General features: G+C 56.7%; 3 protein-coding genes across 3 annotated transcripts; 2 read left to right on the top strand and 1 right to left on the bottom strand.

Moving 5' to 3' along the window:
* Nucleotides 1-59: 59 nt before the first annotated feature.
* Nucleotides 60-7,452, bottom strand: BKCO1_19000166 (myosin type ii heavy chain; the record flags this gene model as incomplete). The annotated part of the gene is made up of 3 exons (XM_020271956.1): nt 60-6,776; nt 6,827-6,970; nt 7,021-7,452. 3 exons carry the CDS (start codon nt 7,450-7,452, stop codon nt 60-62), a joined length of 7,293 nt encoding a protein of 2,430 aa, XP_020131356.1.
* A 770-nt stretch (nt 7,453-8,222) lies between these two features.
* On the top strand, nt 8,223-12,666 carry BKCO1_19000165 (protein red1; the record flags this gene model as incomplete). Its single annotated transcript, XM_020271955.1, has 5 exons — nt 8,223-8,814; nt 8,921-10,990; nt 11,044-12,083; nt 12,129-12,372; nt 12,467-12,666. The coding sequence occupies 5 exons, from the start codon at nt 8,223-8,225 to the stop codon at nt 12,664-12,666; spliced, it is 4,146 nt and encodes a 1,381-aa protein (XP_020131353.1).
* A 995-nt stretch (nt 12,667-13,661) lies between these two features.
* Nucleotides 13,662-14,797, top strand: BKCO1_19000164 (short chain dehydrogenase; the record flags this gene model as incomplete). Its single annotated transcript, XM_020271954.1, has 2 exons — nt 13,662-13,740; nt 13,836-14,797. 2 exons carry the CDS (start codon nt 13,662-13,664, stop codon nt 14,795-14,797), a joined length of 1,041 nt encoding a protein of 346 aa, XP_020131354.1.
* Between the last annotated feature and the right edge of the window lie 1,388 nt (nt 14,798-16,185).

Here is a 16,185-nt window from a genome sequence, read left to right as displayed (position 1 = left end):
ATCAACCGCACGCCGGACGCTCTGCCGAGCTGTCATCTCCCCGCTAAGGGCGGACCCATCTACAAAAAACTGTTCCTTGTGCCGTTGCTCGCGCGCCTCATGCTGCTCCTCATGCTGCCGCTGGGCCCGCCCAGCGCCCTCGGCGGCTGCAGCTCGCTCAGCAGCTCGGCGTAGCTGTCGCGCCTGGAGCCGCCGCCGCCGCCACCGCCGCCGTAATCGCTCCCGCCGCCGTACCCGCCGCCGCCGGGCACGCCGAGCGCGCTGCGGCGCTCGATGCGCAGGCCCTTCCAGCCCTCGAGCTCGCGCTCCACGCGCAGCCGCGTCTCGCGTTCCTCGCGGAGTTCGCGCTCCGCGCGCTTGGCCGCGAGCTGGTGCGTCGAGTCGGACGACTGTAGCTCGTCGATGGCGGACAGGAGGGAGGAGATCTTCTCGCGCGACTTGGCGAGGTCCTCGCTGATGCTCGCGTTGGCCCGCTCGCGGCGCTCGATCTGCTGCTGCAGGTCCTTGACGGTGCGGTCGATGTTGCGGTTGGCGCGGGACTCGGTGTTGCGCGTCGTGTGGGCCTCCTCGAGGGACTTCTCGAGCTCCTGGATGCGGCCGTGCAGGTACTTGACGTCCTGGCTGGCCGAAGAGAAGCTCTTGGTCTCCAAGTCGATGAGACGGAGTTGCAAATCCTTGACCTTCTTCTCGATGCTGGCCTTCTCCGTGTGAAGCCTCACGTTTGCCTCACGCTCAGCCACGAGGTCCTTTTGAAGCTCCTGACCCAAAGCCTCCGCGCGCCTCATCTTACCAACAGCAGCCGATGCGATATCCTCTTGCTGGGCGAGGCCAGACTTGAGTTCAAGCAGCTCACGATCGACCTCAGCAGCATTCCTGAGGCTGGGGCTCTCGCTGTGGGCGAGCTCGTCCAAGCGATCAGCAGCCTCGGCAAGGCGGGACTCAAGTCCCTTCTTCTCCTTGAGAAGCGAGTCGCGCTCTGCGGATGCGTCGTCGACAGAGGTCCGGAGACTTCTAACTTGAGAGAGAAGGTTGACGATCTTGCCCTGGGCTTCGTTGTGTGCGTTGACAGCCTCATCGCGAGAATTGCTGAGGTCCTGCAGGGTCATCTCCAAGCGGCCCTTCTCCTTGGCCCAAGTCGAACTGTTGAGGATTTCGTCGTCCCACTTGGCGCGCCAGTTCTCGATCTCTTCGTGCAAGCGGCCATTCTCTTCGCGCACGCGGATAATGTTGTGGCGTTCTTGCTCGAGTTCTTCGGAGAGGCTCGACAATTCAGCCTGGTACTTCTTGCGGGTTTGCTCCATCGACGCATCCGTGTCCTCGATATCGATGGCGCGCTGGCTGCGGTAGTCCTCAAGCTCGTTCTGAAGACGCTTCTTGGCCTGAAGGGCAGCCTCAAGGTCAGCGGAGAGGTCCTCGATACGCTCCTCGTACTGTTGCGTCTGTCTCTGCAGATCCTCAATCATGTTGTCCATCTGCTGGCGCTCGGCCATGATACTGGCGCATTGATCTTCCGCTTCGCGGGATTGCGTCTTGGCGAACTGTTCTGCGCGGGATGCCTTGAGCACGGCAATCTCAGCTTGTTCGAGCTTGCTGAAGTACTCGTCTGCTCTGCTCTTGTAAAGGTTGAGGCTGGAAGTGACATCGAGAAGTTTGGACTGCTCGTTGTCCAGCCTGATCTGAAGGTCAGAAAATTCTTGCAGAAGCTGAGAGTGGTTGGCAGCTTCCTGCTCGCGCTCATAGTTCACATCAGCAAGCTCGGACCGCGAGTCGCGAAGCTCCACCTCCATCTCCCGCCTAGTCTGCTTGAGCTCATCGAAGGCGGTCTTCGCGCTGGCCAATTCGTTCACAAGAGAATTGTGCGACTGCAGAATCGACTTCCTTGCATGCTCTTGAGAATTGAGAAGATCATAGAGCTCCTCGTACGACTTTGTCTGGACTTCGGTAAGCGACAGCTGGCCGTTGCGGAGGTCATGCTCCAAAGACGAGACCTTCTTCGCCGAATCGTCGAGCATGTCGTGGAGGCGGAAGTTCTCGCGCTCAAGCTTCTGGATCCTTCGCATACTAGGGCTCTCCTCCTCCCAATTTTTAGTGGGGGAGCGGTCCAGCTGGCTCTGCAGATGGTGAGAGCGCATCTCCGACATCTGGAGCTGGTTTTGTACCAACTCAAGCTCGGCGGCAAGATCCATCTTGTTGTTGAAGGTGACGGTGTCGACGCTCTTCTCCGACCGAGCAGAGTCGTGCGTGGCATTGCTGAGCTGTCGCTGGGCGAACGGGGTGCCGTTAGGGGGGGTGAATGGGCGCTTGTTCTCAGAGTCCCATTTCCAGGCACTCGGAGCGTGTCGGGTGGGTGCCTGGTTCAGTTGGTTCTGGTTCAGTTCCTCAAGCAAAGCACGCTTCGAGTTGGAGTGCCTGGTGTCAAGATCATTGATCTCTCCGTCGTAGCGCTCCCGGAGTTCCTCAACCAGAATCTCAGCGTTGATTGCCCTTTCGTTGGCCTGTCGCAGAGCAATCTGAGCAGCCTCGAGCTTCTTCGCCAGGTCGACAGCTTTGTGGATGTCACCCTTAGCAGACTCATAGGTACCCTCCTCGTCCTCAGGCGCATCAGGTTCGAAGACCTTACGGAGGAGCATGAGTTGATTGCGGCACTCCGCAAGCTCGTTCTCCGCGTTCTCAAGGGATGACTGGATGGTCCTATTGTTAGCCTGAGCCTGCGTCCTCAATTGCCTTTCCGTCTCAAGCTTGCGGTTCGCATCAGCCAGTTGAAGATTAGCGGTAGAGGCCGACTTTTCAGCGTTCCGGCTTGCCATCTGCTCGCGAGTCATCTCGTGGTTCAGATCCTCCATGCCGAGGGCAAGCTTCTCCTTCTGCTTTTCAAGGGATGTCAACATGAGCTGGGAGTCCTCAACCTGGCGCTGGAGCTTCTTGTTCTCGTCCTCGAGTTTGGCCTTCTCATTCGTGAGCTGAGAGATTCTTGTACGTTGGCTATCGCCAGCCCTGGAATTTGATCTGGCGATGTCCAGGTTCTTCTGCTGAATCTTGTTGAGCAGGGCGCGGTTGTCATTCTCAGACGCAGCAAGGCGTCCCTTGAAAGTAACCAGCTCACGCTCAAGGCGCTCCTTGTGCTGATCGTTGTAGGCTCGATATGTGTCCGATTCCGCAATCATTTGAGTGAGACCCTGGACCTCATTGTGCAAACGGGCGCGCTCAGCTTCAAGTTCCTCCATTTCAGCGTCCTTCTCTTGCAGCTGTTGGCGCAGGGCCTCCTGGCGCTCGGTTGCCAGCTTCACCAGATTTTTCTCGGCGCTCGCATCGGCTTCCAACTTCTCCTCTTGAAGCTGGAGGTACTGTTGTCTGATCTGCCGGAGCTCATCCTGGTATTCCTTCCGTTCCTTTTCAGCTGCCACCCTGCCTTCATTGGCACGGCGGAGAACGTCTTGCTGGACATACATCTCCTTCTCGATGGTGACCTTAGCTTCCTTCAAGGTGTCGAAGTTTTGCTTGAGCTCAGTGAACTTGTGTTCACCAAGCATTTCCACATCATCCCTCGATTGCCTCTCCCGGCTGAGCTCGGTTTGCACTTGGAAGAGTTCGGCCTTGAGATCCTGGAGCTGCTGCTCAAGAATTCGGCGATCCTCCACGAACTCGGCATCTTCGGACAGCTTTGCGTCAAGAAGCTTTTTCGCATCAGCAGCCTCACGCTCAAGCTGAGCTTTGGCAGACAGAAGAGCCTCCATCTCCGCCTTGACATCACGAAGCTGAGCTTGTACAGTCTCATGACGGGTCGTCAAGGACTTCTTCTCGGTATCAAACTTTTGGCGGTCGGACTCGTATTGTCTGTTCTCCGACTTGAGTATAGCAAGCTCGCTATCCTTTCGTCGGACGAGGTCCTCATAACTGGTGGCGCTGTTGGACAAGTCTGTCATCTGCTTCCTTACCTCGCGGTTCTCGTCAATGAGCTCCTTAACTTGTTTCTTAGCCGAGGTCAGGTCCTTGGTTGCATTCGCCAGCTTGATATCCAGTTCTTGGTCGTTCTTGAGCATTTTGTCCTCCAGATCCTTGAGCTTCTTGTCCTTGAGGGAGAGGTGGCTGTTGAGCATATTGAGTTCCTGTTGAAGCTTTTCCTCTGCCGCAGTCCTTTGGGCCCGGGAATTCTCCAATTCAGAGACTTGCAGCTCCAGCTCCGTAATCTGGTTGACAAGCTCCTGTTTTTCTGCCTCAAGACCGCTGATGATTTCCCCAGCTTGTTCCAACTCTTTTCTCCACTCATCGGCTTGCTCTTCGGTCTTCTTCTTGGCGATCATCAACTCGCTCAGCTGCTCTTCGAGATTTTCTGAGTCGGCCTCCGCCTCAGAGAGCTTCTCGACAAGCTCAGCCTCGCGTGCTTGAAGACGCTTGAAAATCTCCTCCTTGTCGAGGGCCAGGGCACGTTCACTCTCCAAAGTCTCTTGGATCCGTTGAATCTCGCCCTCAGCACGCCGACGTTCATCCTCGACCCTTTCGCGCTCGGCGAGCTCAGCCTGACGTTGCTCTTCGAGTTTCTGGATCATCTCGTCACGCTTCTTGACTTCTTGGGCTTGCCTGGTGGCACCAAGAAGAGGGCGCATGCGGACGAAAAGCTGCCACCATGGGTTCGCCTGAAGGTCCAGATAGACTTGGAAGTTGCGCTGAATGACCCGGGTTGCTTCGGCCCTGTAAAGTCGCTTGTGTGCAATACGCCTTTGCATATAGCCACGCGCAACTGATTGGAATCGTGCCATTATCTTGCTGATCACAACATCGCGCTGCTCTTCCAACTCGGCCAAGACGCCCGCCCTAAAGAAGACCTTGGTAAGACCGACGCGGTAGAAAGACTTGTCCAAATCGAGATTCTCTAGGATCATCCTGGCCGCGACCTGTCCTTCCAGGTAACCTCTTGGGATATCTCTGCATAGGATCTCATATCGCTGACGGAACTCAGCGAAAGGCAGTCTGTTAGGGAATCCAGTGCGTGCAATGCGAATGCCCTCAAGCACACCATTGCATCGCAATTGGTCAAGGACGAGCGGTGCGCTGAACTGCTTCGGTCGCTTCTTGTGATTGGGCAGAATGCAGCGCACAAAGTGAGGGTGAGTAGAGTGCAGCTGACCCATGAGCTTCGAAAGGTTCTCCTTATGTCTCTGAGCAACAGTGCGGAAAAGACCCCTCTTGACTCTGTTGCGGGTCGCGCCCGCCTCCTCCTCTGTGTCGGCGCAGTCGGCGAAGAGTTTGGCGATGTGCTTCTCGGTAGAGCAGGCAAGCAACCGGGTGACATTATCATTGAGGGGATCCTTGTTCTTTTCGAGCCAACCCTCTGTCGAATATTCAACTTCGGCTGCGTAGTGAGTAAGCATGAAGCCCTGCCGAAGCATTGAGCGTCTGTATTTTGGCGTCTTCCGGTCCCAAAGCTGGTGGAGCTTTTCCGTGAAGGTTCGGTCGGTAGCCTTGGGCATGACCGAGTCTTCGTCAAGACAGGAGAAAATACCAATGGGATTCGACACTTCGATGAGATCAATGGTAGGCTGCAAGTCCCGGCCGAAGTCGATGAACTTCCACTCAATTTGTTCTCTCGCGTATTCCTCCTGCTCCAAAACGAACATGTGGTGATTGAAGAACTGCTGTAGCTTCTCGTTGGTGTAGTTGATGCACAACTGCTCAAAGCTGTTCTCTTCGAAAATTTCGAAACCAGCGATATCCAGGACTCCGATAAAGTGCGAGTCGTCAGACCCGGCATTCGAGCGATCAAGTTGTCGATTGATTCGATCAACCAGATCACCAAAGCCGCGCTCGTAGATACCTTTCGAGAGTGCATCAACTGCCAAGCGAACCTGCTCCGGTGTTTGGACCTTTTCGACCCATTCGCGGCCAGCTTTCACCCTTGGATGCAAAAGCGCTCGGATGAACGGTTCAACAGGGATGCCGAGGAGACGAGCAACTTTGTCGGCTTGTGCTTCTGCGTCGGGATCGAAAGCAGCTTGGTCAGCACGGATACTCTCCTTAATCACAGTTATATTTCCGAGATGGAGGACCGCGCCTATTGTCCTGAGAATGTCATGTTGCTCCCTCTCAGAGAATCCCATGATGACGAACGCCTCGACCAAAGAATTCCATTCATCCGAGTCAGAGACCCCACTGATAGTGTCATTGCCGTGCTTGGTGTACTCGAAGTCCTCCAGATCCTTGCCATCAAGGAGGAAATCCTGTTTCATCTGGGCGGGTGCACCCTGGAGAAGTTGGTAAAAGACGTGGTAGTTGCGCTCGCTTGAGTTGACTCGCACAACTCTCGACTTCTCCAGCAGGTACCAGTCAATGTAGGCACCAGCAATTTGGCCAGTGCGGGAGAATTCGATTCTGATGAACTTTCCGAATCTTGAAGAGTTGTTGTTTCGGACCGTCTGTGCGTTACCAAAGGCTTCCAGGATGGGATTGGCTCGGAGAATCTGCTCAGACAAGTTCGACATTTGCCGACCACTAGCTTTTCTCCGTCCTGGTGTGTTGGCGTCGCCGGTTGCCACAGCTGCCAAATACTGGATAACCTTCTTCGTGTTTTCAGTTTTACCCGCACCGGACTCGCCCGTCACCAGAATGCTCTGATTTTCACCCTCGTCGACCAGGTTTCTGAAAGCCTCATCGGCAATGGCGTAGATATGCGGCTTGGTATCCTCTCGGCTCCGGCCCTTGTACATGTTGATGTAGTCACGCGTGTAGATTGGCAGGGGGCAATAGGGATTCACAGTAACCAAGAAGAGCCCCGAATAAGTCTGCCAGAGCGTCAGAGAATGCTGGAGCGTGGTCTTGTGCTACGACTTACGTAAATCAGATCGGCCTGATACCTCTGGTGGAGGTTGTGCACTACTGATGCCTCGTTCAAGTGTGTGAGCATTGCCATGTCATCAGCCTTGTCGAACTTCGCCGGGTTGACTTTGTCGACCGTGTCTGCGTCTACGGTTTGTTGCTGTGCGCAAAGTCAGCCTTCGCCTCGGGCCCATAAGATACAACACCCACATCGCCATCATCACACTGTACGAGCAGATTGTTTCCTTCGAGCTCCTCGACAACCCATCCGCGCATAAAGGCCTTCTCTGGGTGGCGCAGCCAGACGTAGCGCTTGCCCGAGAAGTCGTTTTCGCCTTCGATGCCGCGGACTAGCTGTGGTGCATTCTGCATCTCCTCCGATTTGATGAACTTGGGAGCAAAGGTGCCTCCAGCAAGCATGCTGTTACGGTGCGAATTCGAACCCACGCGTGTCGCGGCATCGCGGGCGGGTATTAACGAGTTGATGGACTGAGCCCGGGCGTGGACTTGGGACTTGGGAATCGACAGATCCATGGACTGTGGGCGACTCGAGCCGGGCACCGGGGTCGGCGAGGGGGATGCTGATCCTCTGTTGAAAGGACTGGCCCTCCATCGAGAGCCGTTCGGCGGTGGGGCGCTCATGGTGAGGCACGGGGACGAGAGGTTGTTGACCGGAAGAGGGTATTAAGACGAAATCGCATTCCGCGGCCTGCGCGCCGGACAAACGAAGAAGCAGAAAGACGCAGACGGTCAAATGCAGTATGTACAGGGCTGCATGGTCGTGGGCAGGCGTGGGTGCATCGGTGTCGGGGGAGCGACGCGCGGGTGGAGAGGCGGACGATCAGCCGCTTGCTTGTGTTTACCGGTGCTCGGGCAACGCCAACGCGTTGGCAGCGACGCCGGGCACCCATGACGCGTGACGCGCACGGACCATGACGTCCTTTTGCAAGGCGGTGTGCAGCCCAACCGTGGAGCCAGCGCCTGGCACCTGCCGGTGGCAGCGGCGATCGGGCACTCGCCGCCGAAGCGCCGCTCTCCAGAATCTCCTCCCGCCGATTTCAAGACCAGCCAACACAGTCTTCGCGACGCCTTCCTCCTTCCGTTCATCGCCGCCCAACGCCAGCATCCTCGAGCGCATCGCGCACGTGCTCCTATCCGCTCGGAGTCGCGCTGCTTGCTGGTCCGCTCCTTCGTCCGCCATTCTGCGTCGAGTCTTTGAGTGCCGTCGCACGCATCCATCGCCTCGCCGCATCGCCCGTCCACTGTCCATTCCTGCTGGCTTGGCGGCTCATGCGGTTGTGATTCCGGCACCCATGCATCGCTGTCACCTCGCATCCTCGACTCTCGTAGACACTTGCTTACGTGACCTCTGTTGCTGCTAACGCCCAGATCCGCTTCACCGCGACCCTGCTATGGCGAACTACCCGCCATCAGCGCCTTTCTTTGGCATGCCGCCATTCACCCAACCTTTTCCCTCGCAGAGCGCGCCGCCACCGCCGCCTCCGAGCGGCGGTCCTGTCTTCCAGAATGCTCCGCAATTACCGCCGCAGCAGCCATCCCAGCAGCAGGCACATGGGGCGTCTGGCTTTCAGCAGAACGCGTCCCTCCCTACCCCGGACTTCCAGGCACTTGGGCTGAGCCCCAGCCAACTCGCGGCGCTTTGGCAGCATGTTCAGAGCGGCGCTCCTCCACCCCCGCTACCTTTTCCGCCTCCGTTCACCCCGCAGTCTGGCTTTGCCCCTCCGCCGCCCCCGCCGATCCCCTTTCCACCTGGCTTTCAGCCTCCAGCCGTACCTTCCTTCCCTCTTCCACCTCGGCAGGCACTCCCTGGACTCACCCCAGTGCCACCGCTGCCGGCGGCTTCAGCGGCACCACCTGCTTCCAACAGAATAATGGAGATCGTCCATGGGGACAAAGAGGAAGGGGAGCTTAGTGATGAGCCCGGCTCTCAGGACGAGCCGGGGCGCTCATGGCCGCGAGAGGGCAACCAGCGCGTTGGAAAAGGTGAATCTCCATCATCCTAGACATTCCGCAGCTGTGCCGAGTAGTCTCGAAGGGCGCTCGAGAAACGGCGACCGGTCTAATGAACTTAGCCGCACTGACTTTAAAGGAACCGCAGGAAACGAGAAGCACAGTAACGGCATGCCTGCAGACAGTGGGAGGCCGAGGTCTTCTCAATGGCCGGACCAACGTCGCAACCGCGCCTCCCTCCAATCGAGAGATCGTCCATACGGCGAGATTCCGGCTGAGACGCCACATCACCCCATAAATAACGAGACTACAGGCCTCACGAGGTCGCAACATTTCGAGACTTCCGTTGAGCACTCTCGTTTAGACCGGAAAGAGTTCGAAAGTCGGAGACGAGAAGCCGAGACGTTTCTTACCGTCCTACACAACTGTGGGTATGGATATACGGATTTGCAGAAGTACGGCCTCGATCCAAAGCTTGTGAAGGAGACTTGGACGTCGCTTGGACTTCCTCTCGATCAGCCATCTCTTGACGGTAGGCGTAGCTCTGCTGCGGAGTCACGGGCTACGCAAGCACCACCCTCGCAGCCGAAGCCTAGTCCAGCATCTACTTCAGTCTTGCCAGCGCCGCAAGCGCCACCGCCCATTCAACTTCCATCTAGGCCTCAACCTACTGTAGGTACTGCGGGCATTAACAAACAAAGTGCGAGCGCAACAGTGTCTTCACCAATTGATCGGGCAGCATACATCGCCCGTCTCATGGCCGCGAAAAACAGCAAGGCTTCTACAAAGTCGACGACGGTCGCATCGTCATCGGCTACTCCATCTCCAGCGCCTGCATCCGCCGCTGTTGTACAGGCTCCACCTGAACTCGATTCAATGCCGTCTGTGAAAGCGCAAGAGCCTTCGAATCAGGAGAACACCTCTGCTACAGATCCTGCTGTGCTGGCAGCGCAGAAGAAAGAGGCGCAAAATGAATTGTTGCGCAGAAAGATTGAGGCTCTCAAGATTCCCAAGAAAAAGGCCGAGGAGGAAGCGCGTGCCAAAGCCCAGGCTGTAGCGGCATCGCTGAGTGCCAGCCGAACGCCATCAAGTTCTGGTGCAAGTGCGACAGCCATGCCCAAGTCTGAGATTCCTGTCCGGCCCATTCAGCAGGAAGTAGCAACGGCGGTCTCAACACCTCGCAAAGATGCTCAACCTTCACCATCACTGCCCCTACAATCCCCTGGTGGCATACCGGGTCTCTTTATGACTTCGGCCGCTTCCCAAGGTGTCCCCCAACCTACCCAAGATTCCTCGGGCGTGTCAGCGAACAAGGGCCGCAAGCGCCCAGTGGCATCAGACTTTGATGATCTGCAACAGCCTCGGGTGCCGACAGCTTTCAAGCGTCCCTTCGGTCAGAGCCAAAATGATCACGAGCAGGTGATCATCGAAGTTAGTGACGATGAGACAGCAGGCAGCATCATGGATATTGATGAAGCTGACGAACTGCAGCAGTCTTCTGCTCAGCCATCCGTTCAACCTCTCAAAGGAGGTGCTAACCGTAATCTGCCCCCTCTGACAAACTTCCCCTCCCGACCAAACTTGAGCAGACAAGGGTCGGCGCATTCAACTCCCCCCGCTTCTCAGCCGCCCATACCGGCCGCGAGGGTCGCCGACCTCAAGCGCAAAGAAGAGGAGCTTGCCGCCTTGAAGAGGCTTATTGCCGAGAAGGAGCGTCAGCGACTGGCTAAGGCGCAAAATAGCCGTGCGCAGACTCCGGCAACTCCCACGTACCAACCCTCTCAGACTCCACAACCGGTCTCTAGCCCCGCAGTAAACGCACCTGTCAACAAAGAAGTAACACGCGTGCAGCCGGATGTTTTTTCTGAGTCGGCAAGCAGAGGAGGGACACCTTCTGCAGCTCTGAGAAGTACTCCGCAATCTCCAGCAGAGCCTGGCTGGAAACTTCGAAGAAGGGCGGAAATCCAGTCCGGCATCTCCGCGTTTGACGCCGATCTCAATACCAACATGAGCAGGCTAGAGCAACTGCGCAGGGAGATGGAGCAGATTGAAGCAGAGAACAAGCGACGGCAGCAAGAGAAGGAGTCTCTGATCAACGAGCTTGAGGGACTTGGCATCGATACTGAAGGCATGCCACATGAGGAACTTCAGGCTAAGAAGGATGAGATCATGCATCAGCAACAAGAAGCCATTGCTGCTGCTGCCGAAGGTAAGCGTCATCCTTTGTTCGACTGTTCCACATTGGGCTGACTAAAGCTGCAGCATCGGCCGAACAACCTGTCGCCATCTCTATGGCCGAGGCAGCAAGTGCACCACAGCCGGCCTCTGCTGACGAGGTGCACCCGAAGGCTGTTGCATCTGAGGGGAAAGCCCCTTCGGAAAGCTCCGGCGAAAGAATGTCCATGTCTGATGGCGAAATAGACAACGAATCAGACACCACAGAAGCAGAGATGGACATGTCTGATAGTGATGCCGAAAGGGATGAGCCTGTCCGGATTCAAACGGCATCCAACACGGAGATGGGCCAAGCACCGAAGGCTCTGCCAGAGCCTGCAACTGCGGAAGAAACTCGGCCGTCAGCCCCATACCCTGTTGAGACATCTGAGCAAGAAGACACAGAGGATTTTTATTCTCCTGAGCCTAAGCCCAAGCATTTCAACTCAAGCCTCGGGCCAGAGATTGCCCAAATGGATCACTCATCGGCAAAGAGCAACGACCCGAGCCTTCAGGCAAATGACGATGGCGCCACAGAAGATGTGGATAATTATGTGCCACCAGGCAACGTGGAACACCAAGCTTCTGAGTCCGGGTCCATTTCATCTGCTTCGCCGGAGGCATCTCAGGCGGAACCTCAAGCACCAAGCCAGGAGCACGAATCGGGACAGCTAAGTGATGTGGCCCTTGAAAGTGAGGGCGACGCTTGCATGGAGCTTTTTGAGTCCACAACGGATATTCCGCAGTCTGGATCCACAAGCCAAGGAGCGACGGATGGATTGCAGACCGGTGACGCCTCGTCAGAAGCCATGGATGAAGATGAGGATGAGTATGATCCTTCGGACATGCTCCCTCATCCGTCTCCTTCGGTTGCAGCAAGCGACTACCCAACACCTCAAACCTCATCTACCGACGCCATGGCCACGCACATGGCACCTCAGTCAGTCACTGGAAGCCAAGTTTCAGGAGACTCGGGGTCTGGATCGAGCAGTTCAGCGTCGCGAACGCCGCAAATATCCATCATTGCGGATGAAGTAGCGCCCGAGCTTCAAGGGCGAGAACCTGGACCGGAAACGAGCGGCCCAAGTGTATGTCCACCGTATTGGCGAGTTCCGTGACTGATACGTACCCAGGCGTCTGCACCCAGTGACCCGAAGAAGCACTCGTTTTATACACCCTACGAAAGCCCGCTCAAACAGTTCAAGGCGTATCGCTACCACCCGAATTACTCACAAGAAGTCTCAGGTGGATATAGGTCACTTACTTACAGCCACGATATTGACCCCAAGACGCCGCTCTGTCCGTTTGAAGCGGCCGGGGGTGTATGCAACGACAGTGCATGCGATGGACAGCACTTCCGCACCATGGGCATCAGTGGTGCGTTAAAAGGCCAATCAACACGATCTTCCCCATGCCGTCCCCATAGCCGTTCCCAAGACCCCAAGCTGACACAGGAACACGACGTCAACAGAGGACAAGGTCCTTGTCCAACTCGGAATTGTGAATCCCGGACGGACTCCTGAGGAACAGGAGAAGTGGAGAGTGGGCCTGAAGCAAGTGCTGAAAGGTCTACGTGAACAGAACGTCAGGGACGCCGAGTCCGTGGCCGCCGCAATTACCCAGTACCGCCGAGAGTTCCTTCAGGATCCCAGCAGAGTGCTCAACATTTGAGACTCGTGCTGTGGATGTAGGGCTCCTCAGGTGACGCAGACCCTTAGTTGGGTATCTGGGATTTTCCTATCCTGAGCTATCGGTTCTGGGATCTGCCGTGATGTTGCCAGTTCGGATCTTCTTTCCCATTCCTACACTCCAGTCCTACCCCCATCCCTTTCCCCCTTGGCAGGCTTACCAGAAATGTCTGTCCGGCTAAGTGGAAAAAGAAGCGAAAAAAAAGAAAAGAAAAAGATGAGAAGCAGAAAAAAACACGGGGTCGAAGGCAAAGAGTGGATGAAAGATGCTCATGACGAGCAGCGAAGTAGGTTGGCGTAATTGCAAAGATACCCATTTTGCATGGCAAGGCGTTTGGCATCCATTCGCGACCCCAGCATTCGGGGGTAATGGAGGACAAAAGCGCAGCCCAGCGCAAGCCGTTGGTTGAACGGACGAAACGAACATCAATCCGTATAATGATTGGGCGGATTCTGTACAGCATTTGGGGGGGGACATAAAATAGGTAGCATTCATAGCCTTGCAGGTAGCACTGATCGAGGCAATAGATGATTTTCTGGCTTTCACCCCTCGGCCCGCCTTCCGTCGGTAAAGGTTTTACGGTGTGGATGTGCGGATGTGTGGATGTGTGGATGTGATCGCCGGATGCTGACTGGTACACGGCCGTCTCGCACCGAGCTCGGTGAAGGCGTTCCGGAAAGGGCGGGCTGTTGGCGCTTGGATTTGCCTCAAACGGACGGAAACTTTGCCGACGTGCTGGAGCTGGGGCTGCCCCTCCCCGCAGCTCTGACGAACCCCACTACTCCCCACGCAGCTATGTCAGCTACAACGTGTAAACGGTCCGTAACCGGCGCTTCGATGCGCAACGCCTTGTTCGCGGGGCACAAAAGGCCGGGCCAACGCATATGACGCTCGATAATTCCTATCTCAACGTCCGTCTCTCCCTGCCTCCACCTGCCGTTACCATTTGTTTCCATCCAACTAACTAGCAAACAAAGATGGCAGCCGCTCCAGCCTCAGCTCCACTTCCTTTCTCCGTCGACGGCAAGACCGCAATCGTGACTGGTGCTGGTTCTGGTGGGTCCCCCGCCCCAAATCACAGCTGCCACTGAATCCCTCCACCATTGGCACGACGTACAGTCAAGAACTGACGCCCCACGCCCCCCTTCCAGGCATCAACCTCGAATTCGCGCGCCTCCTGCTCTCGCGCAACTGCAACGTCGTCTTCGCCGACCTCGCGCTGCGGCCGGAGGCGCAGGCGCTCGTCGACGAGCACTCGTCGGCCGACCCGCCCGCCGCCGCGCGCGCCCTCTTCGTCAAGACGGACGTGACGGCGTGGCCGGAGCTGCGCCAGCTCTTCGCCGCCACGCTCGCGGCCTTTGGCGACTTCGACGTCCTCTGCCCCGGCGCGGGCGTCTACGAGCCGCTCTGGTCCAACTTCTGGCACCCGCCCGGCTGCTCGCCCGCGTCGCGCGACGACGCCGACGCCGGCCGCTACAAGCTGCTCGACATCAACGTCACGCACCCCATCCGCGCCACGCAGCTGGCCCTGAGCCTGTGGCTGCATCCGCCTCCGCCGCCGTCTCCCTCGGCGTCCGACGACGACGCCAACGGCTCCGCGGCGGATCTGCAGAAGACGCCGGTCAAAGCCAGCCCGCTCAACCCCAAGCGCGTCGTGCACATCAGCAGCGTCGCGGGGCAGGTGCCCAACTTCAACGCGCCCCTCTACGCCGCCAGCAAGTTCGCCGTCTCGGGCTTCGTCCGCAGCATGGCGCCGCTCGAGCCCACGGCCGGCGTCCGCGTCAACGCCGTCGCCCCGGGCCTCATCAAGACGCCGCTGTGGACCGAGCACCCGGAGAAGCTGGCCTTCGTCGACGACGCCCGCGACGGCTGGGCGACGCCAGAGGAGGTGGCGCACGCCATGCTCAAGTGCGTCGAGGACCCGGCGCTGGTGGGCGGGTCGGTCTTGGAGGTCGGCAAGGAGAATACGAGGGTCGTGGGCGTGTTTGATGATCCGGGGCCGGATAGGGATCCGAGGAAGGGGCTGTGTGCGAGTAATAGCGCGAATGGGACAAAGGAGATTTGGGGCTGGTTGGCGGATGAGGCGGTTTGGGGGTGGAAGGAGAAGCTGTAGATAAGGAGGAGGGGGGGTCGAGGTCGAGGTCGAGGTCGAGGCGAGGTTGGTATGTGTGTGGGAAGTGGATAGGAGGACAAATTGTAAGCTAGGACGACTAGAAATATACGCAATTGATGAACAAGAATTTCGGCTACTTGTTGCTTCCCTTCAGTCGCGTTGGCTGCACCATGGGTTGGTAATACTGCATGCTCATGACATTAACGACAACTCGCTGTACTATGGTTGTTAATTTTGTCGGGAGGCGAAAGGCCGATCATGGTGTCCTTGGCCACTGGACACGGCAGACAAGCTTTACAATAGTGGCTGACTGACCAATGAGATATCTTGGCTCAACTATGAGTTCCCACCCTAGTAACTGTCGCCTATTTTCCCAAGCGTGAACCTCCGGACTTCTGTCGCCCGAAGCTGACACCTCCGGCTTATAGCGATCCGGGATTGGCCCCTTTGCCTCTGTTGCCATCCAAGGAAGTATACTAGTCTTGTAAACAGACCACTATCTTCGAAGCTAGTTTAAAATACGTGTAGCCAGTCTGTAAATCTGCCGTTCGTCGAAAACTCGACACAATCATCATTTATAACTCAACGTAAAAAACACATCTCAATCACTGCCTGCGGGCACGTTAACATGGTAGTGTCAAGACGTGTGGATCCCCCGTCAAGTGAACATGCCTGGTCTCGTCCAGCAATATTGTAACAACGTCATGCAGCTAGCCAGATCCGTCCAGACGCAAAACACACAGCCACATCTCCGAGGCGCAAATCGGAGCGGAGAGCTTCCACTACCCTTATCGCCATCTTGCGGGGGTTCAGACGGCCGGTCAAATCCCTTTTATTCCTTTTTGGCTAGGAGAAACTAGCTGCTGCCGCGTGGACTTCTTATCACCGACGAACACGAGCTGCAGCAGCAACTACATTACTCGACAGCCTGCATCTGCCGTATTCTAGAAGAAGGCAAATCTCCGGGGTGGTTTGGCGTCATCTTTCGAATCTCGTTGCATACCTACGCGCGTCCGCAACCATCCCAAGCCCAACAAGCCGTCCCCCCCGCTCGGGATATCCCAAGCACAAGACGTATCACAAACACAGTTTGTAAGCTTCCGAGACATGAAAAAACAGTTCGTTTGACGTGATATTCGCGAGTGGTATACTGATAGCCTGATCCCACCCATCCGTTCGTTCGTTTAACGCTACCATTTGGGTATCCGATATAAATTCATGCTCATTGGCTGCGAACGTTTCCCTTCCTTCCTTCCTTCCTTCTTTCCGAGTGCGAGCAAGCCGAGCAAAAAGCGCAGTAGTGACAAATCCCGCGCCGCTATTCCAAATGAAGAAACTCCTTAATACCCGTTTTTCCAAATGTCCCGAAAAAAGAAGTGAGCGCCTCG

This window comes from Diplodia corticola (genome assembly GCF_001883845.1).
Source record: "Diplodia corticola strain CBS 112549 chromosome Unknown scaffold19, whole genome shotgun sequence".
Taxonomy (NCBI): Eukaryota; Fungi; Ascomycota; class Dothideomycetes; order Botryosphaeriales; family Botryosphaeriaceae; genus Diplodia; species Diplodia corticola.
The sequence above is the reverse complement of the archived record's forward strand: the minus strand, read 5'-3'. Positions and strand labels throughout refer to the sequence as shown.